The sequence below is a fragment of the Manis javanica genome, chromosome 3 (assembly GCF_040802235.1).
Source record: "Manis javanica isolate MJ-LG chromosome 3, MJ_LKY, whole genome shotgun sequence".
Lineage (NCBI taxonomy): Eukaryota > Metazoa > Chordata > Mammalia > Pholidota > Manidae > Manis > Manis javanica.
Genome location: NC_133158.1, coordinates 150,636,011 through 150,662,162, shown reverse-complemented (window position 1 = coordinate 150,662,162; position 26,152 = coordinate 150,636,011). Strand labels below are relative to the sequence as shown.

At 36.0% G+C, this 26,152-nt stretch overlaps 1 protein-coding gene across 20 annotated transcripts in view; it reads left to right on the top strand.

Annotated features, from left to right (window-relative positions):
• Window positions 1–26,152, top strand: part of MBNL1 (muscleblind like splicing regulator 1) — a 206,906-nt gene that overhangs the window by 169,982 nt on the left and 10,772 nt on the right. For 18 of the 20 annotated variants that reach the window (XR_005058490.2, XR_005058489.2, XM_017677209.3 and 15 more), the window contains 4 exons: window positions 89–289; window positions 16,881–17,138; window positions 18,302–18,355; window positions 19,217–19,370. Coding sequence is in view for 18 of the 20 variants with exons in the window: in XM_017677209.3 (XP_017532698.1) it covers window positions 89–289; window positions 16,881–17,138; window positions 18,302–18,355; window positions 19,217–19,370 (667 nt within the window). In the remaining 2 variants the exon portion in view is untranslated. The remainder of the gene's footprint in view (window positions 1–88; window positions 290–16,880; window positions 17,139–18,301; window positions 18,356–19,216; window positions 19,371–26,152) is intronic. The other 2 variants (XM_017677216.3, XM_017677215.3) reach the window with 1 other exon arrangement.

The window sequence follows — 26,152 nt, the reverse complement described above, 5'->3', positions numbered from 1 at the left end:
GGTGGATAGATGATAAACATGTATTGTAGGGTATTAACTTTAAACCAAGACCTGTGTATTAAATGTTGCTTTTCATCTTATTTTTCAGCCAATGTTTTCTGTTGCACCAAGCTTAGCCACCAATGCATCAGCAGCCTTTAATCCCTACCTGGGACCTGTTTCCCCAAGCCTGGTTCCAGCAGAGATCTTGCCGACAGCACCGATGCTGGTTACCGGGAATCCTGGGGTCCCTGTACCTGCAGCTGCTGCAGCCGCTGCACAGAAACTAATGCGGACAGACAGACTTGAGGTAGGAATGACTAGTTAGTTAACGCGATAGAACCCCGAGCTGTGACAATGAAAAATGTGGTATATTCCATTCTAATTTTCAGAGTGTGCTGTTTATTTCTTGCATAGCCATAAAAGTTAAACGAATTCAAAGCAGAGATTTTGGCTTAGTGCTTGGAGCATTTTACTAAAATATGATATGCTGTATTTGACCAGTGTAATGCTCATAGAGCTACAACATCCACACTTAGGACAGTGACTGAGAACTTGAACTCAGGGGTCAGAATGCCTGCTACTTTGTTTTGCCTTAGTTTCCTCATCTTTAAAATGGAAATAATAATGGCACTAACCTCAGAGACTTAGGCAAATGTCTGACACAGCAAATGTTTTTGTTTTTGCTATTAAGAACAGCCCCCTGATACTTGTTCACATAAAGGTGAGTTTCTTAGTTGCTATCTATAAAGCGTTTTAAAATGTATTATTGCAATTTCCTCGTAAGCCTCACAGTGCTGGGATGGAATAGCAGGGCAGTTTTGTGCTCTTATAAAAGTTTTTTTTAATTGGAAATTGTGTGATGCTTACGTCCTATGATCAGATATATGTGCTTTGGTATTGTTACATGAAAAAGAAATTAAAAATATAAATATTATATTGAAGTGGTTGTTCAGAGGTTCAGCATGGCTGTAAATTTATGGATTTGGTAAATGATAGGTGAAGGCAAAAAATGGCATTGTGATTGTACATTGAAACTCTAAAACCTGGGCTGGTGTCTGACTCAACAACAAAGTGACTTTTTCCTCTTTTCCCTGGTTAGGATGAGGCAATACTTAGTGCTGAGAAGTTTTGCCTGTGTTAATTACTGCAACCATGGCAAAACAAAGCTGTTTGTGAACATAATTGATACTGATAAATTAGCAGGAACTTACTTAATAAGCACCAATTCCTTGTTAATTATTAAGTCTCACTGCATGCATTACAAAGGATCTCAGATTTCAGCACAGTTGTCAGTGCCACTGCCTTTTAGATAATAAAGATAATTTCTGTTCAATGGATATTTACTGTCTACAAAACACAGTCTGAACCTCCATGCACATCACACTGTTAACCATCATATGTAGAATATCCTCATTAACTCCATTTCACAGGACAGTAAATTTAGGGGGAGAAATGTGACATAACTTTTTCGAGGTCACATAGGTAAGATGTTCCAGTGAGTTGTGAACTGAGAATTCCATTTTGAAACACTGTCTTACTCTCCCATTCCCATACAGGTAATAGTACAAAGAGGAGGCAGCAAATTTTCACTCCTGTATATTCTTTGGAGTTTTTTGTTTTACTCTTATTTCTTACCTTGCATGGAACATTGTGGAAAAAGCTACTCATTAGGAGAGTGCAGTAAGAAGTCAGAAAAGACACTGAGACTTACCTGGTCACACAGCCTCTGTGGACCAACGGCTCCTCTATTTGCTAGAGATACACACCTTAACTTGAGGATGGGCTGTCCAATGCTCACCAATTAACTAATACTGCCTATAGATAAATTAGGAGGAAATTTAAGCAATTTAAAACATTTAAAAGTTACTACGTGCTCAACATGTGAATTACTCCCTCCTCCAGTCTTTCGGAAGCAAACTGAGGTTTCATAATGCAAATTGTTGATTGATTAATGGGAACCAACTAGGCAATTTGATGTGAAATTTAATTAATTAATTATTACTAGGAGATGATATTCCAAAAGCCAAGAAAATTCCTATCTAAATATCTTGAAAAGACTCTCTTTAGAAAGCTGAGCTGTGTGGTCAAAATTCTTCTAAATGAGTCCTCACACAAATTTAAGTAGTCTGGAATTGGTTGGTTTTGTATAGCATTTAATTAAAATGAACACTTCTGGCATTTTGTTTTGTTTTCCTTCTGTGAGGAGCTCCCTTGTGTATTTTGTCAGTCTTCTACTATAGTCACAACACATAACAAATGGCTACTGCTATCCTGACTGTGATTTGCCAAATTCCACTTAATCTAAGTGCTTGATGATAGGTCAGCTTCCTGTCTTTTTCTTGTTAACAGGGTCTAATCCAATGTCACAGTTATAGCATGTTAGGATATTGAAATGTGAAGCTAACGGAACGTCTTTCTGCTCAGCACTTGTGAGTTTAGACATACCTATCTTAGGTAACTTCCTGGCATGGCAATTACATTACATATTGGAATCCAAAAGACCTGGCAGTGAGTGCACACACTTATGTACTAACTGGCCACATGCTTTGCTCTTTGGGGTTTAAATCTAGACCCTATTTTTTCCTCACAGAACTCTACATTTTTCAACTTGGAGTTCCTTTTGAGGTGAAAAAAATATTAATCAGTTAAAATATTGATCATCTCTTCCTCATTTTTCTCTTTGTTAAAAATTCTTAGACCATAAAAAAGTTAAAAATACCATGGATTATCAGCCTTCTGGTTCATTTGTTAGAAGAACATCATTACAGCCCCCAATGTGATGCTATAAAAAAATGCTAAATCGAAAAACAGGAATCTAAGAATTAGTGCTAGAGATTTCACTAGTAATTACGTGAGTAAACCTGGTTCAAGAGTCAAGATTCTTACATTTTATGAGCTCCACACATGTAAAAATAGGGGATTGCATCAGATAGTCTGTAAGATTATCTCCAGTTAGAACATTCTGGGGAAATTTGGGTAATTTTCTTGCCTGTAATCCCAGCCACAAGCTATTGAGAAGTTCATGAAAAAAAAAGTATACACACACACGCACACACACACACACACACACACACACACACGCACATATATATAAACACATAACCTTTATAACAATATATTATCCATTCTTTGTTGGCTATCTTTTAAAAGACTATCAGATGCATACTTTCTGTACTGTATAATTCAGTCTTCATGGTTTTCTCTAAGAAGAAGTAAATTTTTTTAAATATTATCCACTGAGATGAGGCTTTTAAAACTCCATTTTGTGACCTTGAGATGCCTTTTTGTAAATTCCAAGCAGCAGCTCATTTTCAATGATTATTTTAAGAAATTGTTAAAATCTGTAGGTCCTAGGAAGGACTAAGATTTTTAGTCATGTCCTTACTTTATTATGAAAAATTGGTAATTAAGGAAGTGATCGTTTGACTTACTTTCAAGGTGCACAGTAATTTTTCATGCTGCAAAAAGGATCCATAAATGCACTCATTCTCTCATTTTTTCAACAATAATGGAGAACGATTGAATATCTTTCAAGCAAAAAGTGTTGTGGGGAGTATCTTTGAAACCTTTTACTGCTGTTTTATCACTAATGCGAAAAGGTCCACATTAGAATAGTGCCAGTCTCATGATTGTCCAAACTTGTTTAATGAATGAATAAATGAGTCAGTGAAAGAACCAGTTAATCAATTAATCACAGAAAGTTACATGCACTTACTCAGAGTTTAGGGTAATCCAACAGAGGAGATAAAACATGACAAATTTTTAACATTCGTTAACATTCTTCTTGTGAACATGGTTATGTTTTGAGCATTCCAAATATAAAATATGGCATCATATTCATGCCCCTAGTACTAGAGCAATGGTTTTCAATCTTTAATGTGATTAGAATCACTTGGAAAGATTGTTAAAAATGCAGGGCCTCATCCCCACAGGCTGATTCAGTATGTCTTCAGTGGGGCTCAGGAACCTTTTCCACAATCTGCCAGATGATTCTAAATGTAAATAGTCTAACAAGTAATTACTCCAGAGGGTGCCAGCTCCTGTTATTTAAGTCTTAACTTTTTCAGCATTTATCTCATGTACAGCTATTTGTGACTCTGAATTAAAGATCTGCTTCCTCCATTGTGCTTAACATTCTGCATTTTGTGAAGTGGCTGAGAACACAATGCACAGCATAGTGAAATATTTTGAGTAAACTGATGATTATTTAGATAATTTATATGACATAACAGCATTAAATAAAAAACAAGTGATGGCCACATATTTCAGATGCTGATGAAGACACTAGATCACCATTTGGCTAACTGATTTTAATATCCACGGTCTATATGAGAAAAATGTAATAATGTATTTCAAGAAAGGTGGGCAAACAGGGATTCTCAAGATGGTGGTGTGAGTAGGGTGGTGAAAATCTCCCAAAACCACACATATTTTGAAAATACAGCAAATACAACTATTCCTAAAAGAGTGACTGTAAGATACAGTTTACGAGCCAGGCTACATCTGCGAGAGCCCAACATCTCACGGAAAAGGGTAGGATACAAACCTGTGACCCAGCAGGAGCCAAACACTCCCCGCCACCCCAGCTCACTGGCAGGAGGAAGGGAATCAGAGTGGGGAGGGAGTGGAAGCACAGGACTGCTAAATAACCAGCCTTCATGGTCTTCCTGGGGAGCACAGATACACATTGCATGGTGCACTGGATATTGGAGGAGCAGAAAAGCAAAGTCCGAGATTGAAACTGCGAAAAGGTTCCCACAGCTGGCTGCCCTGGGACAAAAGAAAAGCAGGTGCTTTAAAAGTCTTAAAGGGACAAAGGTTTAGCAGGTGGACAAAATTATCCTGGCACAATCAGCCCAGCAGGGTGGGAACTTTAAGGAACTTAAGGTGCCCTAACCTCCTGGGTGGCAATGCAGCTCCGGAGCCCCTTGTGGCAATAAGCAGCCTTCCATTCCTTCCCCCACTGCCAGCACTGCCAGCAAACCAGCTGTCCCGCCCTTGCTGTGGAACAGCAGGGGAGTAGCTCTGCCTATAGCAAACACACAGCTTAGCACAGAGGCTTCTCCCTGCACACAGCTAACCAGCCCAGACCCAGAGGCTGCTCCCTGTGCATGGTTGACTGGCACAGACAGTGGAGGCTTGCGCAGAGTCCGGGAAGCATGAAGAGGCCCCATTCTTGTGGCAGAACAAACACTGCTCGCCTGCAAAACCCACCAGTGCTCTAGTCCATCCCAAGGGACATCCCACCCATGGCAGCTCAGGGGATTAACCCAGAGGGTGGTCCCTGCCATGGTTGATCGGCATGGACAGCAGAGATGGGTGCAGAAACCGGGAGGCACAAAAGGGGCTTTGCTCTTGTGACAGAACATGTACTGCTAGCCTGCGACCCCTGCCATTGCCCTTGGCCATCTCGAAGCTGCCCCTCCCACGGCAGCTTAGGGAATTAACCCAGAGGCTGCTCCCTGTGTGTGGTGAAATGGCACAAACAACGGAGACAGGCAAGGTGACCAGCAAGCAGGAAGGGACTTTGTTCTCCCAGCTGACACACACACCACTCGCCAGTGACCACTCCCATCACAATGAGAAAGGCAGAAGAACCTGGTTCAGTCCAAAGTCCCCCAAACACCAGAGAGAGGACTTGGTGAGACAGAAATCACCAATCTTCCTGAAAAAGAATTCAAAATAAAAGTAATAAACATGCTGATGAAGCCACAGAGAAATATTCAAGAGCTAAGGGATGAATTTAGGAGGGAAATAACAGAAATGAAACAATGGAAGGATTTAAGAGCAGACTGGATGAGGTGGAAGAGACTATTAATGGAATAGAAGTCAGAGAACAAGAATACAGAGAAGCTGAGGCAGACAGAGATAAAAGGATCTCTAGGAATGAAAGAATATTAAGACAACTGTGTGACCAATCCAAACAGAACAGTTCACATTATAGGGGTACAAGAAGAAGAAGAGAGAAAAAGGGATAAAAAGTGTCTTTTAAGAAATATTTGCTGAAAACTTCCCCAATCTGGGGAAGGAAATAGTCTCTCAGACCATGGAAGTCTACAGATCTCCCAACACAAGGGACCCAAGGAGGACAACACCAAGACATATAATAATTAAAATGGCAAAGATCAAAGACAAGGACCCAGTATTAAATGCAGCTAGAGAGAGATAAAAAGATTGACTACAAAGGAAAACCCATCAGGCTGTCATCAGACTTCTCAGCAGAAACCTTACACACACAGACCAGAAGGGAATGGGATGATACATCAATGCAATGAAACAGAAGGACCTCAAACCAAAAATACTGTATCCAGTAAGATTATCATTTAAATTTCAAGGAGGGATTAAACAATTCCCAGATAAGCAAAAGTTGAGGGAATTTACCTCCCAGAAACCATCTCTACAATGTATTTTAAAGGCACTGCTCTAGATGGAAATATGCCTAAGGCTAAATAGCTATCACCAGAGAAAATAAAATCACAGCCAGGAAAGTAGACCAACCAAATACTAACTAAAGGCAAAATAAAATCAGCTATCCACGAAATCAGTCAAAGGAAACACAAAGAGTACAGAATAAAACACCTAACATATAAAGAGTGGAGGAGGAAGAAATAGAAGGGAGAGAAAAAAAGAATCATCAGCCTGTGTTTATAATAGTGTAATAAGTGAGTTAAGTTAGAGAGTTAGATAGTAAAGAAGCTGCCCTTGAACCTTTGGTAACCACGAATCCAAAGCCTGCAATGGCAATAAGTACATATCTATCAATAATCACTCTAAATGTAAATGGACTAAATGTACCAATCAAAAGACACAGAGTAACAGAATGGATAAAAAAGCAAGACCCATCTATATGCTGCCTACAAGAGACTCACTTCAAACCCAAAGACATAAACATACTAAAAGTGAAGGAATGGGAAAAGATATTTCATGCAAACAATAGGGACAAAAAAGCAGGTGTTGCAGTACTTGTATCAGACAAAATAGACTTTAAAACAAAGAAACTAACAAGAAATAAAGAAGGACATTATGTAATGATAATGGAGTCAGTCCAACAAGAGAATATAACCATTATAAATATATATGTACCCAACACAGGAGCACTGACATGTGTGAAACAAATACTAACAGAATTAAAGGGGGAAATAGAATACAATGCATTCATTTTAGGAGACTTCAACATACCACTCACTCCAAAAGATAGATCAACCAGACAGAAAATAAGTAAGGACACAGAAGCATTGAACAACACATTAGAACAGATGGACCTAACAGACATCTACAGAACTCTACACCCAAAAGCAGGAGAATACACATTCTTCTCAAGTATACATGGAACATTCTCCACAATAGACCACATACTACTCCACAAAAACAGCCTCAGTAAATTCAAAAAGACTGAGATTGCACCAACCAACTTTTCAGATCACAAAGGTATAAAATTAAAAATAAATTGTACAAAGAAAACAAAAAGGTTCACAAACACATGGAGGCTAAAAAACATGCTCCTAAATAATCAATGGATCAATGACCAAATTAAAACAGATCAAGCAATATATGGAGACAAATGACAACAACGGCACAACGCCCGAAATTCTTTGGGACACAGCGAAGGCAGTTCTAAGAGGAAAGTATATAGCAATCCATGCCTATTTAAAGAAGGAAGAACAAACCCAAATGAATTGTCTAAAGTTACAATTATTGAAACTGGAAATAGAAGAACAAATGAGGCCCAAAGTCAGCAGAAGGAGGGACATAATAAAGATCAGAGGAGAAATAAATAAAATTGAGAAGAATAAAACAATAGAAAAAATCAATGAAACCAAGAGCTGGTTCTTTGAGAAAATGACCAAAATAGATAAACCCCTAGACAGACTTATTAAGAAAAACAGGGAACCTACACATATAAACAAAATCAGAAATGAGAAAGGAAAAATCATGATGGACACCACCACAGAAATCCAAAGAATTATTAGAGGATACTATGAAAATCTGTATGCTAACAAGCTGGATACCCTAGAAGAAATGGACAACTTTCTAGAAAAATACAACCTTCCAAGACTGACCAAGGAAGAAACAGAAAATCTAAACAGACCAATTACCAGCAATGAAATTGAATTGGTGATCAAAAAACTACCCAAGAACAAAACCCCCAGGCCAGATGGATTCACCCTTGAGTTATATCAGACATTTAGAGAAGACACAGTACCCATTCTCCTTAAAGTTTTCCAAGAAATAGAAGAGGAGGGAATACTTCCAAACTCATTCTATGAAGTCAGCATCACTAATACCAAAACCAGGCAAAGATGCCACAAAAAAAGAAAATTACAGACCAATATCTCTGATGAACATAGATACAAAAATACTCAATAAAATATTAACAAACCAAATTCAAAAATACATCAAGGGATTCATACACCACTACCAAGTGGGATTTGTCCCAGGTATGCAAGGATGGTACAACATTCGAAAATCCATCCACATTACCCACGTCATCAACAAAAAATAGGACAAAAACCACATGATGATCTCCATAGATGCTGAAAAAGCATTCTACAAAATTCAACATCCGTTCATGATAAAAACTCTAACAAAATAGGTATAGAGGGTGCATACCTCAACATAATAAAGGCTGTATATGACAAACCCACAGCTAGCATCATACTTAACATCAAGAACCTGAAAGCTTTTCATCTAAGATTGGGAACAAGGCAGGGATGCCCACCCTCCCCAATTTTATTCAACATAGTACTGGAGGTCCTAGCCATGGCAGTCAGACAATACAAAGAAATAATAGGCATCCAGATTGGTAAGGAAGAAGTCAAACTGTCACTGTTTGTAGATGACATGATATTGTACACAAAAAAAAATGCTACAGAATCCACTCAAAAACTACTAGAACTAATATCTGAATTCAGCAAAGTTGCAGGATACAAAATTAATATACAGAAATCTGTTGCATTCCCATACTCTAACAGTGATCTAGCAGAAAGAGAAATCAGGAAAACAATTCCATCCACAATTGCATCAAAAAGAATAAAATACATAGGAATAAACCTGACCAAGGAAGTGAAACACCTATACCCTGAAAAGTACAAGACACTCATAAGAGAAATTAAAGAGGACACAAACAAATGGAAATTCATCCCGTGCTCTTGGGTAGGAAGAATTAATATTGTCAAAATGGCCATCCTGCCTAAAGCAATCTACACATTCAATGCAATCCCTATCAAAATACCAGCAGCATTCTTCAACAAACTGGAACGAACAGTTCTTAAAGTCATATGGAACCACAAAAGACCCCGAATAACCAAAGCTATCCTGAGAAGGAAGAATAAAGCAGGGAGATCTAACTTCCCAAGTTCAAACTCTACTGAAGAGCTACAGTAATCAAGACAATTTGGTACTGGCACAAGAGTAGACCCATAGACCAGTGGAACAGAATAGAGAATGCAGATATTAACCCAAGAATATATGGTCAATTAATGTATGATAAAGAAGTCAAGGATATACAATGGGGAAATGACAGCTTCTTCAACAGCTGGTTTTGACAAAACTGGACAGCTACATACAAGAGAATGAAACTGGATCATTTGTTTAACCCCATACACAAAAGTAAATTCGAAATGGATCAAAGACCTGAATGTAAGTCATGACACCATAAAACTCATAGAAAAAAACATAGGCAAAAAAATCTCTTGGACATAAACATGAGCAACTTCTTCATGAATACATCTCCCCGGGCAAGGGTAACAAAAGTAAAAATGAACAAATGGGACTATAACAAGCTGAGAAGCTTCTGTACAGCAAAGGTCACCATCAATAAAACAAAAGGCATCCTACAGTATGGGAGAATATATTCATAAATGACATATCCAATAAAGGGTTGACATCCAAAATTTATAAAGAGCTCATGCACCTTAACAGACAAAAAGCAAATAATCCAACTAATAAATGGGCAGAGGATCTGAACAGACACTTCTCCAAAGAAGAAATTCAGGTGGCCAACAGGCACATGAAAAGATGCTCTACATTGCTAATCATCATAGAAATGCAAATTAAAACCACAACGAGATATCACCTCACACCAGTTAGGATGGCCACCATCCAAAAGACAAACAACAACAAATGTTGGGCAGGATGTGGAGAAAGGGGAACCCTCCTACACTGCTGGTGGAACTGTAAACTAGTTCAACCATTGTGGAAAGCAGTATGGAGGTTCCTCAAAAACTCAAAATAGAAATACCATTTGACCCAGGAATTCCACTTCTAGGAATTTTTCCTAAGAATGCAGGAGCCCAGTCTCAAAAAGACATATGCACCCCTATGTTTATCGCAGCACTATTTACAATAGCCAAGAAATGGAAGCAACCTAAGTATCCATCAGTAGATGAATGGATAAAGAAGATATGGCTCATATACACAATGGAAAATTATTCAACCATAAGAAGAAAACAAATCCTTCCTTTTGCAACAACATGGATGGTGTTGGAGGGTATTATGCTCAGTGAAATAAGCCAGGCTGAGAACGACAAGTATCAAATGATTTCACTCATCTGTGGCGTATAAGAACAACACAAGAATTGAAGGAACAAAACAGCAGCAGACTCACAGAAACCAAGAATGGACTAATGGGAAAGGAACTGGGGAGGATGTGTGGGAAGAGAGGAATAAGGTGAAAAAGGGCATTATGATTAGTACACATAATGTAGGGGGTGGGTATGGGAAGGCAGTATAGCACAGAGAAGACAAGTAGTGATTCTGTAGCATCTTAGTACACTGATGGACAGTGACTGTAATGGGCTGTGTGGTGGGGGCCTGATAATGGGGGGAATCTAGTAATCATAATGTTGCTCATGTAAGTGTATACTAATGATACCAAAATAAAATAAAAAAAAGAAAAGAACGGTGGGCAAGGTACTTTGCTTCTGATATTTTCAGTTGGGCTTTGCTTGTTTTAAGTTGAAATTATTCTTGTCCTGAAAGGTTCATTCCATTGGAGGAACCATAACATGAGTTTCTAATTGGGGCACTGAATGCTTCCACTGCTTATTGACACAAAAGAGTCTCGTGAGTTTTTTTCACATAGACATAAAAAGTATACCTACTGACTACATAGAAAAAGAGCATTTAAGGGTAAAGGAGGATTCATGTGCTGATGGAAGACATGCCTAGGTTGAGATTTTTATAGGACTTAATGGATTTGACATGATCTTTTGCAAATAAAAGATTCAATTGAAAATAAGATTAGAAAAGCAAATATAAGAAAGGTTTATTGATAGGATTATTTTAATACTGTATTTTTGTAGAGGGGGTTTGGCCACCTCTTATATGATATTTTAATTTCTTTAGAAAACTGCCAAGACATGTGAAAAGTTTTGTGTACCTAGGTCAATGTAGTTTAATTTTTTCTTTTTTAATGTGTAGTATGTCCTGAGAGTGGCTCTTTAACATGTAATCGCACCTCCATTTAAAACACCTGGTCTCTGTTACTTATTTCTGTCAGTGATTAGTTTGAGTTTTGTTTTTGTGATGAGAGTTGTAAGTTGTTTAAAATAGGATAAATGCTAAACTTAGCTTAGCCACTCATTGTTGGCTGTTCTTGCGCTTATTACTTATCCCAGTCAAAGTTAAAATGTCCCTAAAATTGGTGCACCTGTTTAAAAAGAGTAATAACAGTAACTATAGATTTAAGCATTTTGGCGCATTCATTAGCTATTTTCAGAGTTGTTTGTATTTTCATGTCCTGTTGGTTTACAAATTCATTCATAGGAAAGGATAAATGAAAACCTGGAAGTGTATTTAATGGGAAGTTTTCTTTAGGTGTTCATTCCTAAATAGTCAGATACTTTGATATGTATATTTGATATTTTTTATTACCTGTGGTGAAGAGACAAATTCTGAGCTATTTCCTTTATAGAAATATGCTTGTGTTCTCTGGCCTAATGGTAATTTGCCTTTCAGATTTTAATGAAAACTCCTGCTTAATCTTAATGGAAATCCTCCAAGGTGGCTAAAATTGGTCTTTTATCCTTCAGCTTTTTAGAAGAGGGAAACCAAAGTTCAGATGGACCAAATTAGTGCAATTATTTGATAACAGACTGAAACTGTATATCACATCATTAGATATTTTATCTTGGGAGGGTTAAACATGCAATCACCAAAGATCATTTCTCATAATCTCCAGAATTTTAAAATGAGATCTTGATCCTTTTTGAATTGAAAATACAGATAATTTCTTTGCATTATACTATATACTCATGAACATTATGCTGTAGATACTTTGATGAAATCATTGATTATCCAGTATTCCTGTTTTAAAATGTTGTGTAGCTCAAGCTTAATAAAAAGCCTATGATTCTTATTGTTGAATAACAGATATGTATATGTCTTAGAATAAGTTCCTTAATATTTGTCATTACGGTTTAAACTGACTTCCCAAAATATTAAAATAGACAAGTTCCTGTTCCTATTATATAATGAGCTCTCTGCTCCTGTCTTTGGATATTATTCTCCAAGGAGGGCTGAGTTAAATATGGTGAGCACAAAACATATTACTTCAAAAGGATCTCTTCTTCAAGATCATGCAAATGCTGTCCAGTTTTGAATAAATTCAAACATTGACCTTAATGTCTTTAGAACCCCAATGCCTTCACTTTCCAAACATTGCTGAATTTAATCCAACTCCTAAAACCTATTATTATTGTGACCATTTTGAAATATGTTTGTCTTGTTTATAGAAAACTAGAGATCAGATAACAGAACTGTTTATTTTAGACAGGTTTGTATTGTGTTTTAAACTATCTATACATTATCTTATTCAGTATTCACGATTCCATAACTAGTAAAGTGGGTACTAGATAGGACCCACAACTTTTGGTTCCAAACTTATCCCCCTTTCCGCTATGCTGCTTCTACTTAATTAACAAAGGAAGGGTTATTTAGAATTAATTCATATTCTTTGGGAAGCTTTCTGAATACTTTTTAAAAATTATTTAAAGTTTTATAGATTGATTCACAGATGTTTCTGGAAAAGGAATTTAGTATTTAAATTTTTCAGTGAATATCTATTGAAATGATGGTTTTACTGTACAAACTACCTCTTACCTGTTTTGTATGAAAGTTTATAAAACTTACCTGATTTACAAAACAAATCCTTCCTTAATATCAACTTACAGAATAAAAGACCCCACATTTTTCTTTATTAAAACACACTGTTTAGCTAAGTAGATAGAATTATTTTAATCTGTGTTTGACAACCATTTTATCAAACTGTAAAAAGTACTTATATTATTTGTTGACCTACTAATGTTATTTCTGCACATTTAACCTTAGAAAAAAATGGTTTTAAAATGTTTATAGTCATTAATATATTCTTAGCAATATTATTTGTAATATAAAATATTGGAAATAATCTAGATGTTCTCTGAAAAAGTTATATATTATGCACAACTATTTGATTAAATTTGATGCAGCCATCAAAAATGATCACTCTGGACACTATTTAGTAAAATGAAAAAATGCTTATGCTACACTGTTGAGCAAAAACAGGTCACCAAGTAGTACCTGTACTATAATTACAACTATTTGCAAAATGTGTGTATGCAGAAGACTAGGTGGAAGTAGAAAGAAGAACCATAATGTTGTTAGGATTTTCAAATTTAATTTTACTTATGTATTCCAAATTCTGTTTGGTAAATCATACAATTTCTTATCCTGATTTGAATTATGAGATTAAATTTGTTGACATTTTATCAGTTAATTATAGTCTGCTAATGTAAAACTAAAAGATCTCTTTTCAAAAGATTTCTTTTCAAGATCAGTATGGTCTAAAGTTTTCTTGAGTTTATCAGCAAAACCTAGCCCAACCCATTTCCTCCAGTCAAGGGATAGATCCCATTTTACTGATGTTGCTTAGCAGAGAAAAATGTGTTATAAAGGCTTTGGGATTTTGTTCTGTTCACTTAGGTACCAACCATCCAGATGTACATCTAATGCTTGGCAAACACCGCTAGCCTCTCTGGCCTGTAGCGCTTACCAGTATAAACTTCACAGTAGATTTTCTATTTCTTCCTTATTTTTTCAAAGACAGAAATAATGGGAGAACAGCTTTTTCAGTATATTTCTTCAGTCCCGTTTCCCATGTCAGAAGAACCTTAAACTGGAAAAACATAAAAATACAAAACAGTCAGAAGTATGTGTCATGTAAAAGCAGTTGATTAAATTCTTTGAACCTCAGAAAAGGCTGGTTTTAGGACAGATTCTTAGCTAATTGCTAATTATGTACTCTGTTTAAATATATTTAGAATTCTCCGTAAATGCATCCTGCAAAAGAGTACAAAGTACAAAATGGTAATAAACACACATACATATGCATAAAGCAAATGGAGAGGAATGAAAAGATGTCTTAGAATGACTTTTTAAAGTATTTTTTACTATAGTTGTTATACAATATTATATTGGTTTTAAGTATATACAACATAGTGATTCTACAGTTATCTTCATTATTAAATGCTTATCCCAACTAGTGCAGTTACTATCTGTCAACATTGAAAGATGTTACAGAACTATTGTCTCTATAGAATGACCATTTTTATGCAACCTGAACCTAAATTTTCATCACTGAAAATGGAAAGAATCTTGAAATGGAGAGAGAAATAGGAAATCAAAGTCAGCCTAGTAATCAGGTTGTATTTTGGGAGAATGACACTCAAATTTCTGGCACAGTCACCAGCGTAATTGTTTTTTTGGAAAACAGCAGATCTTGACTTTAATAGTTATTAAAGATTCTACAAATAGACTACCTATGTAGACCTTCATTCTTGCTAACGTGGCAAAAAGTCAGATAACCTGGAAAATAGAGTGTTAATTCACCTGCTGCCAATTTTTTATAAGCATATTTGAGAAAGCTACTGAAGGGCTAAGCAGTAGGGTGAGACCACCTATAGTTTCCTATTTAATGAGGATTGACATAGATTTGCTTAACCAAAAGAGTAACCTTTTTGTTTATGCCATACTATAAATGTAGCATAAATTTTTTGTACATACATAGAAAATTTCTGTTTCATTTGAGTGTCTCTCTTGCTGTCTGTTTTCATGAACCTAATTGAGTAAGTTGGCTTTGTGTGGAGAATGAGGATTTGAGGTTTCAGAAGTGCCACAGCTAATTTCAATGCTCAACCAGAATGAAGGACAACAGTTCTGGATAACAGCTTAATCAGTTTTGCTTTTCCAATTATAAGTTCCTGGTTATCCTTATTTTCTTCTGTTCAAGAAGATAAATGCAATGATAAAACAAAATAGGGCCTCCTGTAACTTCCTAAGTTTTGTATTCTTAATTCCCCAGAGTGTTTGGCACGCATAGTAGTTATTTGATATTATAAATTTTATAAATTAAATAAATGGAATGAGGTGATGAAACTTGAGGTTTCCAAATAGTCCAAAATATCATTTGTAATGCTCTTTTAAAGATGTAGCATGATACAAATCATAGAAACCCTTTTAAAAGGAAGCACTTTCCTTAATAAATGGGATATGAATATAAAGGGAAAAACAAAATTCAATGTGATCATTTTATATATACAAGTAAGTATAGGAAAACCTTTGCTTTTAAATTCTCACAGGGTTCCTGTTTCTCTTTCTTGCTGAACTTCAAAATAAAGTGCTCAGGGTCTGTATTTACACAGCTTATGAAAAGATATGTGGAAAATAAAAACTGTTCCCTTGAAATATAAGTAAAAGCATGAAAATACTAGAAAGGCATTCTGTATTTTAGACGGCCCTCTTGTGGTGAAAAGGTCAAACTATCCCAAATGAAGACAGTGCTGTCAAACTTGTGATAGGAAGAGGCACTGTGACAAGCCTTGATACCAAGGATCAAAATCGAGCAGATGAGTGAGAAATAAAATATTTTCACCTTTTACCCAGGGACCCCAAAGTTAATATATATAAAACAAATTGATAATAACAAAAACTTATCTTTTCTGTCTGCTTTGTAAAGCTACTAACTCAATGTCTAATGATAAAAAAACTCTTAGAAACATCTTACTAAAATGCTGTCAGATTTTACTTTTTTATACTTTGCAACTTTTGTGCTAACTGAAATGATTTACAAGTATAAAAGCAGAACTAAGAGTTGCTACCTATCCCTCATCCCACTTACCTAACTGTTAACATCTTACCTAACCATATTATCACTTAAAGCCAGAAAATTAGCAACGAGATGCTTCTCTTAACCCATCTGCAGGCCTTAATCAAATTTCACCAGTTGTCCTACCAATATCCTTTCTTTGACTCTAGGATCATCCAGTCTGTGTCTGTGTTTTAGTCTTTGTCTTTCATGACCTTGACACCTGGTCAGGTACTTTTTTTTGGAACAGCACTGATTAGTCATTTTATAAAACATCCTTCCACTTCAGTTTGTCCTATGTTTCCTTATGATTAAATTTGGGTAATGCACTCTCTGCAATAATACATCTGCAGTGATGTTGTGCCCTATTTTTCATAGCGTTCTATCAATAGGTACATGATGTCACTGTATCTTACTATTGGTGACATTAACTTTGGTCACTTGGTTACAGTGATATCTTCCAGGTTTTGTCACTGTAAAGTTCCTGTATTTCCCTTGGTAATTAATAAGTATAGCAACATAATTAAAATTAAATGCTTTACTATAATTAGTATTATAAATGCATTTTCTCCCTCATGGACATTTTACTGAAAATGGGGTCATAAATTGTATCCTAGACTAGGAATTTTTCCAATTCTTTTGTGCTTTTCTTGCAAATTATCTTTTCCCCTTTCACCTGGAGCCTTCTATCACCAACTTTGCACTTTGTTAAATTCCTCAGAAAGATTCTGCTTGTCCATATTGCCTGACCCCCATGCACTTACTGACCTCGTAGGTATGTCGAGAGTACCAGCGTGGAAATTGCAACAGAGGAGAAAACGATTGTCGATTTGCTCATCCTGCTGACAGCACCATGATTGACACCAATGACAACACAGTCACCGTGTGTATGGATTACATCAAAGGGAGATGCTCTCGGGAAAAGTGCAAATACTTTCATCCTCCCGCACATCTGCAAGCCAAGATCAAGGCTGCCCAATACCAGGTCAACCAGGCTGCAGCAGCGCAGGCTGCAGCCACTGCAGCCGCCATGGTGAGTAGACATGAGCTCTCTCCTTGTTGGCAGTCAAAAAGACAAAGTGAACAACTATATCTGACTACAAGCTATTCATTTATTAACCTCTTTTTTTTTTAAGTTTTGCTGAAGATATGTTTGTTCAGGTATCCCAGACAATACATAATGAAGTTACCATTCAAAGAAGTGAGCGTAACTCCTCAAATGGTTCAGATTGCTTCTACCCTTGGCCTAACTCTTAATACTCTGTCTTATTCTGAATGTAGGGTTTCTGAAATTTCTGCTTTGTAAAGAACACCTGTCTCCTTTTTGATTTAACGATATTGCCATTTTTGGTCCTCTTATTTCTGTGTGCCATCTAATCAGCCATTGTTTTCCTTCGGTGTGTTCTTTTGCACATCAAGGCTCTTCTCTACATTTATCTTGCTTTTGACAATAACATAATCTGGAACTGTTTAGGAGAATTGCTTCAACAAAATTGTGTTTAGAATGAGCTACAAGATTTTGAACAGTATGCTGTCTAGATTGTCTTAAATAACATTGTGGCATAAACAGTATTGTAAACATAGAGAAGCCTGACTATGCCATTATATAAAAAAAAGAAAGACAGGTACTCAAGGAGTTAGAAATTGATCATTAAGAACAGAAACTAAACTACATTATTAAGGTAAATTTTAATGTGATCTAATAGCTGATTTTAATGAGTCCATCTTTGTTCTTTGCTTACCTGTTTTAATGTTGTCCTTTTTTTACATAAAAATATGACCTAAGCATTAAAATATTCATAAAAGTCACCTTGTGGTATCACATAGCACAGTAAAATAATCACGAGAGAGGTCTTTTCTGTGTTACGGATACTTGAGCAAAAATACAGAAGGCAGACTCTCTCCTCTCCTCCTTTCACTCTTTTTTTTTTTTTTCTGTTAGAGTATCTTGTTTGTAATTAACTACAAAGAGGAGTTATCCTCCCAATAACAACTCAGTAGTGCCTTTATTGTGCATGCTTAGTCTTGTTATTCGTTGTATATGGCATTCCGATGATTTGTTTTTTTATTTGTTTTTTCTCACCTACCCAAAAATGCACTGCTGCCCCCATGATGCACCTCTGCTTGCTGTTTATGTTAATGCGCTTGAACCCCACTGGCCCATTGCCATCATGTGCTCGCTGCCTGCTAATTAAGACTCAGTCGGCTGTCAAATCACTGAAGCGACCCCTCGAGGCAACCTTTGACCTGGTACTATGACCTTTCACCTTTTAGCTTGGCATGTAGCTTTATTGTAGATACAAGTTTTTTTTTTTATCAATTTAAAAATATATATTCCTTTTTCTGTTATGAAGTTGTAAAGTACAATGAAAAACTGAGTGTGGTTTCCTGACAAAATTGGTGGAAAGACTATAATATATGTACCTGGACGGATATCGTGCAGTGAAAGATTCTGAAAGCCCAGCAGCCCACATTCAGTTTAACTACATTGTAGAATGTTCTAATGAAATACTTTACGGACATTAAGAATGTATTTTTGACTGTATATTTATGTACCTGTTTGGTTATTAGCATGGCTTAAGTGATAGAATTATTTACTTTTGAATATTTATAGTTCAGTGTTTAAGAAAAAAAAAACTTGCATGCTCTGGGACATTTGCATGTCTAGGTTAGATCCGGGGGAGGAGCAGAGTGGGGTTAGATTTTATTTGACCTGTTTCAGTCACTCTACAATTAACTATTAACATTGCTTATACTTGTCAATCCTCATGGAGCTCGCAGTGCAGCTTTTCTTCTTTTCCCAATCAGTGGCTTCTCACAGAAAGCCTGAAGCATTATGGGGCTAAAAACACTTTAACACATTGTAACATGCTCTCGTACTGGTGGGGTTTTATCTCTTTTTTTTTTCTGGACAAAAATAATGCTTCCTTTAAAGCTTTTATCTTGCTTTTTTTAAAAAATTTTTATTTATTGGATTTTTTATTCCCTTGGGTAGTTAAGTGCTCTGCTGCTTGCTTGCTCATGCTTCCTAACAATTTTAGCCTTCAACTGATTTTTTTTTCTTTTTCTCTTTTTACTGGTATTTGTTTTTTATACTCATTCATTAAACAGGGAATTCCTCAAGCTGTACTTCCCCCATTACCAAAGAGGCCTGCTCTTGAAAAAACCAACGGTGCCACCGCAGTCTTTAACACTGGTATTTTCCAATACCAACAGGCCCTAGCCAACATGCAGTTACAACAGCATACAGCGTTTCTCCCACCAGGTAAGGAGTTTGCATTTGTTCGTAAATGAATCTGATGAGGTGCATAGAGTTCTACCAGTAGAGCAGAGAAATGAGGCCCCAGTTTGCTGTTAGTCATAGATAAGGTGGAAGGTAAGGTCAACTGTGGAGCCTTATCTGAGATATCTCCTGTGGCTTTCCTTAAAAACTACGAATTTTAGCTTAATGAGAAATGAGTAAAGAGCAGTGATGTTTTATATATTTATTTTTGTTTGTGGAATTTGGAATTGAAGTACAGTTCTCTTCTTTTTCTCTTTCCTCAACACTGTTATATGTCTGTCAAGCTATTTTATGACACTTTCCTGCTGTAAGACCCCTTTGCCTTCATGATATTGTAGAGGTCATTTAAATTATATAAAATGACACTTTTAGTTCTGATTTTAATTTATCAGCCTTTTTGTTTTCAAGGTGGAAAATAAAAAGCTGACTTTGTGTTCTAGAGCTCTTAAAAAGTGCTCTTCTCAGCATCAATCAGTGCATTGCTTAAAATCATTATTGCTTCTGACCTGATAATGAAATAGCCCTATGTACCCAGTGACATTTACATTATTGTTGAGTTAAGCATTTGTGGTTTCAGCTGATTTCATCTAGTCATATAATCATATTCTAGAACTATCCCCAAGGACATAAAATTAAAAAACATAATCAGCCATTTACCTAGAAACTTATTATTTTCACTCACTCTTCATTTACTTAAGCAAATACATGTTAAACTCCTTGTAATCTGGAATTAAACTAACATGTTAAACTCCTTGTAATCTGGAATTAAACTAACCAGACTCTAATCCCATTTTTCTCTTCACCTCCTAACCTTCGTAAAAAAAATTACCTTGGGTTCATAGATTTATTTAATAAAATAACTTTATGTCATTAAACTAATAATGACTAGGTATATATGTCAAAGATCTAGCCCCATTACTACATTATTCCATATTGCCAGTATTTACAGTTCAAGATGTTCTTAATGCCATGAGGGAATATGATAATTGTTTTTTGAATAATGACCAAAATGTTATATTCACATTCATTTTTATTACTAAGCACAACTTTTTATACAGCGCATTTTTGAAAACTGACCATCATTATATAGAAATGTAGTAACATTCAGTGAACTAGAATACTCCACTAACTGAAATAGCCTATGCCCTAGGCACCTTTGATAAAATGATATTTATATTCCTGAAATAGTATCTGTCAAGTTGCAATTTACCCATTTTAGAATAAAAGTTAAAACACTTTGATCAATAGGCCATTTGTTTCATTCTGAGGGAAAATTCCCATTTCTCTTGTTTTATAAGATTAAAACTTCTTAGCAAATATAGTTTTTCAGATACTTCCAGAAATTAATATTTTTGCTTCTGTATGTTTATAAATCTCCATGTCCCTAGATTTATGTTTTCTCCAACAAATAACCTATCAATTTTTCTATAGTTGGATGACTAGACAGCTTCATTGGAGTGCAAGTAACTACCATAATCTGTTGGAAGAAATTTAAAAAAATTTTTTTGGTTTATTCTTTTTTAATTGAAATGTAGGTGATATGCAATATTATATTGGTTTCAGTTGGACAACATAGTGATTCCATAATTATGTAAATTACTAAATACTCACCATGAAAGTGTAGTTACCAGCTGTCAATATACAAAAGATATTACATTAACTCTATTTCTTAAGCTTCTCTTATTTTTGTCAGTTTATTTCGTTAAATAAAATATTACCATTAGAAATGACAGTTTGCTTAAAATCTAAAAATGAAAACAAGTCTAACTTCTTCCATATATTATTTTAAGAAACTTAAAATAATCTGTTTTATCACGTGGTTTTGCATTAGTTTCTCCAGCAACATTCAAATGACAAAAGACTTCTCTAAATGACCGTTCATTGAATGATATGTATGGCCCTTGTTTATGACAATAGTCTCTCCCTACAGTGACTGTTAGTTTGTGCATAGGACAGAGCACAGTGCAGAGGTAAGGGGCAAGTAAGGGAGAAACAGTAAACAACTCAGAAATGAGAATCGTGTTTGTCTCTCCCTCATAGAAATTAGGCTTTGTTAGTTGAAATAAAATGTATAAAGATACATTTGCATTTTTATGATGAGTTTTGCATCAGAGATATTTTGTTCTTGATATTTATAATTAACATGATATGAAATTATTGCAATAGTAATATAAAATAATATGTATTTGTACCCTAGTTTTAAAGGTCTTAAGCTTCAACTTAATGTTGATTAGTCATATAATCAGAAGTAGGTAGTGTCGCCATTATTCTGTAGAAATATTTTCATTATTTATCATATGTGCCTGTGTGCACAAAAACTGGCTCTATGACATTAGTGGTGAAAATGGACAGCCCATCTTTACTTCTGCCAAACCACTTTCTCAGACAGCTAGAAGGAAACTAATGCAGAAAATGTAAACTCAGATTCCTTAGGGGTCAGGCAGGAAACATGAACAAGTGAAGCAAGAAATAAATTAGGAGCTGAGGGGTCTGGAATACGTGGGAGAGCCCAGGCCCAATCTAAAGGGGGCAGCCAATGTTCAGACTTAGACTTTTGTTGCCTGAGAGGAATATCTGCCTGGCAGGTTATACCAGTCATGCACTGAATACCCTTTGTGGCTCTATGTACATCATAGGGTGCTTTTGTCTATGCCTCCTAGGGTTGTTGGTTCAGACCCTTCACAACTTAATGCAGTGGCCCTCATGTTCAGTGTTGGCAGATCTTAAGTTTTTCCCCCAGATTTTCTGGAAACATCATATGGATGTTTATATGTGAAAATTTCTCAATTTAAAAATTTTATTCACTAATTCAGTTTTTCTAAATACCCTTTGAAAACTGTAGGAAGTCCATCTTAACACAAATTTGTATGTAATTTCATGTATACTACCTCTGAGAAAAGTTGATTTTCCAAAGTCTAGATTATTCTGCAGACATACAAAAGAATTATATGATCAGAGCAGTCATCAGAATACAATATAATAATTTGGGATGTATATTCTGAAGGCTTTATTAGAACTGAGAAGAAAATGGAAATCATTTATTTTTTGCAGTTTAGAGTTTAGAGCTCTGTAGTCTGTTGCTTCCTTAATGACTTTAGGCATATGCAGGTCTACTTCTTTGAAGTTACAGTGAAGCATGGTTGTCTAACTCCTTAGAGCAGGTGGCTATATATACACACTAGTTTGCTGACAAAGTCAGGGTTTTTAGCAAGCCCCAAGCAGCTAAGAAAAATTTGTACCATGAATTTGAAGAACAAAATTGGACTTACGTGGCATCTACTCATTTACACATCATCCATCCATGCCCGTATCTACCCATCCATTTATCCATCTATCTTTCCAAATATCCTTCCCTCTCTCCCTCATTGCCCCCTTCCTTTCTGTCTACTTATCTCCTTCCCTGTTTTCTGTCTTATCCATCCATCCATCCATCCATCCATCCATCCATCCATCCATCCATCCATCCATCCATCCATCCATCCAATCAAAATACATTTGTTGTATGCCATATGTTGTTCCAGTATTTACACTAGAGACTGCAAACGATGACCCAAGGGTTAATTCTAGAATCCAGAAATATTTGTCTAAGAGTGTTCAAATAAAAAGCAAAATATAAATTCTTCAGAAAATATACATACTCTCCATTTGCAAGCCCCACATCTCCATGTTACTTTAGGCCAAGTTGTTCATATATTTCTTTCAAAACGGCTTCCTTCAACGAGTGTTTGCTCTGTGCCATGTTGCACTGGATGTTTTATATTTATTCTCTCACTTTTTCTTACAACATCTTGAAAAGGCTGGCATTAATATCCCCATTGTACCAATGAGTAGTTTTGTGCCCAGAGAGATCCAGTGATTTTCCCTAATTTAAATGGCTTGGAAGGTTTAGACAGAACTTGAATTCAGGTCAGGTGGTCTTGGATCAGTGTGTGAGCTCTTTAAATGAAGACCTAAAAAATAATTTGGGAAAATGGAACTAGCCATGGCTAGTGCTTTCCACTGTCCATCTCTTTTAAAGGTAAATACAGGTAGTAGATTAAGTTTACATTCAAATTAAAAAAAATTTTTTTAGATACATGCTTTTTAAAAATCATCACCTTTTAAGACTATTGATTTTTCATACAGACTGTGCATAGTCTAGGGTCTACTTAGGTTGTAGGTGTGAATTTCACCCCCAAAACTAGAGTGTATAAGAAAAATCATTTTTAATTTACATCAGTTTATTTTCTTGAATATAAATTAAGTCTAACTAGTCTAAACTCTATAATCTCACTGTGTTCTATAGAAATAGCAGATGTCACTGGGATTCCAGACCCCATCCTCACATCTCCTCTTCATGCCCACCCCTACCCTCAGAGAGAGGTTTCTGTGGTCCAGTAGTCTCAGGTCTCAGGCTCTCTGCCTTCATTCTTCAGTCAGCACTGGCCACTGATGGTGTGATCACTGTCCAGGTTTACAAGATCTCTTGGAGGCAGGTACCCCAGCAGTTTAGTGGCTGCTTTGGGTACAAGCATCCTTACTGAAGCCCCTTACCCTCAAATGCAACCCATTCCCTTGACAGCCTGCTGCCCACAGGGCTGTTGTAGAAGCAAGCAGGCTGCATCACGACTACCCATGGACCCTGTAGAACACCCCATCTCTTCTGTCTTGTGAAATTCTCTGCTCTTCCTCACCTTTTTTGCCTACCTGTCACTCTCAGAAGCACACCTCACTTCCCTCGTCCTAGCATATTGCCCTCAATCGGTGTAAGCTTATGATTTTAAAAGATCCATAGTTAAATTTTCATTAAGCAGCTTCAGCTTTATGCTACAGTTCTACCATAAATAAGGAAACCAAAAGCCAGGAAACTTTCTTAGAAGGTGGAAGTGAGAGGGAGATGCAGGGGGATGGGGTTGTTTTTACAGAAAGAAAAGAAAAAAAAGATTTCCAGCTTGTCACCTTTATTATAATCAATGAAATTAATGCAGACAGTTTACTTGAAACTTAGTATAGTGATTGTAAATCAGGCTGGGAAGTTTAAACCAGCTTTTCCACAAGTTATGATCTCTCAACACCTTCATTTTTTCAACTGTAAAATAGGGAAAATGGAATTATTTTGTAGGGTTTTGTTTAAATGAGTTTAAACATAATTTGATAAAACATTCCCTGATAGCACTTTTATAGGCAGGTCTAAGAGTTTAGAATAAAGCCTGGAATGTAGTAAGCACTGTTTATTTTGTTGTTTCTTGAATTCGATAAGTAATAGAATGGAATTCAGTATACTAAATAAAAAGAAATAAATTACATGAGGCTTTTGGCTTCTTTGGATATCAATTTTGAGAATCAACTGATTCAGATGATTGTCAACTTTTTGTCTTATATGATACAAATCACTTACAAATTACTTTCGGAAGACCTAAAATCAGCTTTTTATTTCTTATCATTATATACCTAAATAAGCTTGAATTACCATGTCTAAATTTTGAACCCCTAGCCAAATCTCCATTGTAATTTTCTCTCTTCCACTTCTTTTCCTTCTCTTGCACACATCTCATTTGTAAATAACCTTCTTAGTTATTTTTCCTGCATCTTCATGTAGCTCAATTAAAAAATTTTAAAGTCATGTAATTAAAGTAATGCATACCTTAGAAACACAGTATTCTGCTGTGCAGGTATCTTCATAGGGGAAATTTAAATTGACAGATACATTCACTTAAATTTTGCCTTGTACTGAAAATTCAGGAAAAATTTGTATTGGCTATTTGTGCATCATTATTAATAAATCAACCCATTTGATGTAAAGATGGATATTATGGTCATTTTTAAAGCAACTTTTGTTTTTGGTAAGCGGGTCCTACAGCATTATATCTTCCTGTTTGTGAGTTATTGCACCCTGGCTAGTGTTTCCATTGCTGCCTTATGTTTATTTGCTGCAAACCCCTCTCAAAACTGTGTGCATTGGTTATAATGGTAATGACGATAACTCCAACTAAAATTCCAATCATAAAAGCTTTAGGGTTTCAGAGAGCGAGGAAAAGGTTAACTCATTTTCAGCATGTGCAGGCTTACGTATGCATGGGATGGAATATAATAGGCAAATTGCAGCATAAAAATAAATAATAAATTAAAACAACCTGTACCATATTTAAACTGACTTTAATATTCTTTAAATACTATGTTACTCTTTGTTCTACACCTTTTCATTCTCTTACCCAGTCCTCCCACCCTCCCATTAGAGGATAATGACTGCACAGGCTCTAAACCCAGTATTCAATTTTGCTTGCTCTACTGTCTCAGATTAACGTCTTTGTCATCACTGGTGTGTTTTTGTTGTTGTCCTTCACAAGTCTTGGACTCAGTAGTCATAGCAAATGACAGCTCTTCAAAGTGTTAAGTAATGCCTAGGAGGGTGACATAACTCCTGAGAGGATGCCTCCCTGGCTCCATTACAGAGTGTAATCACTGATCATTGTGCCCACAGTCTAATTGTGATAACAGACTAATTGCAGCTGTTACAAGGATGCCAGTTAAGTAATCCGTGTTTCTCAATGGCAGCTTTGTTTTACAGTGCCATTCCTGACAAGACTCAGTAGGCAGATACCTTTCTAACAAATGTTCATCCCACATGCTGCAAGTGTTTAAATAGGATGCGCCAAGATTTAGATAGAAAAACAAAATCATTTTATATTTTAAAAACTAGAATTTTAAAGTAATCTCATAGAACAGTAGTTCTGTATGTGGGAAAGTGCCCTGTACTTGGTAAAATGAGTTAGACTTTTCAGTGT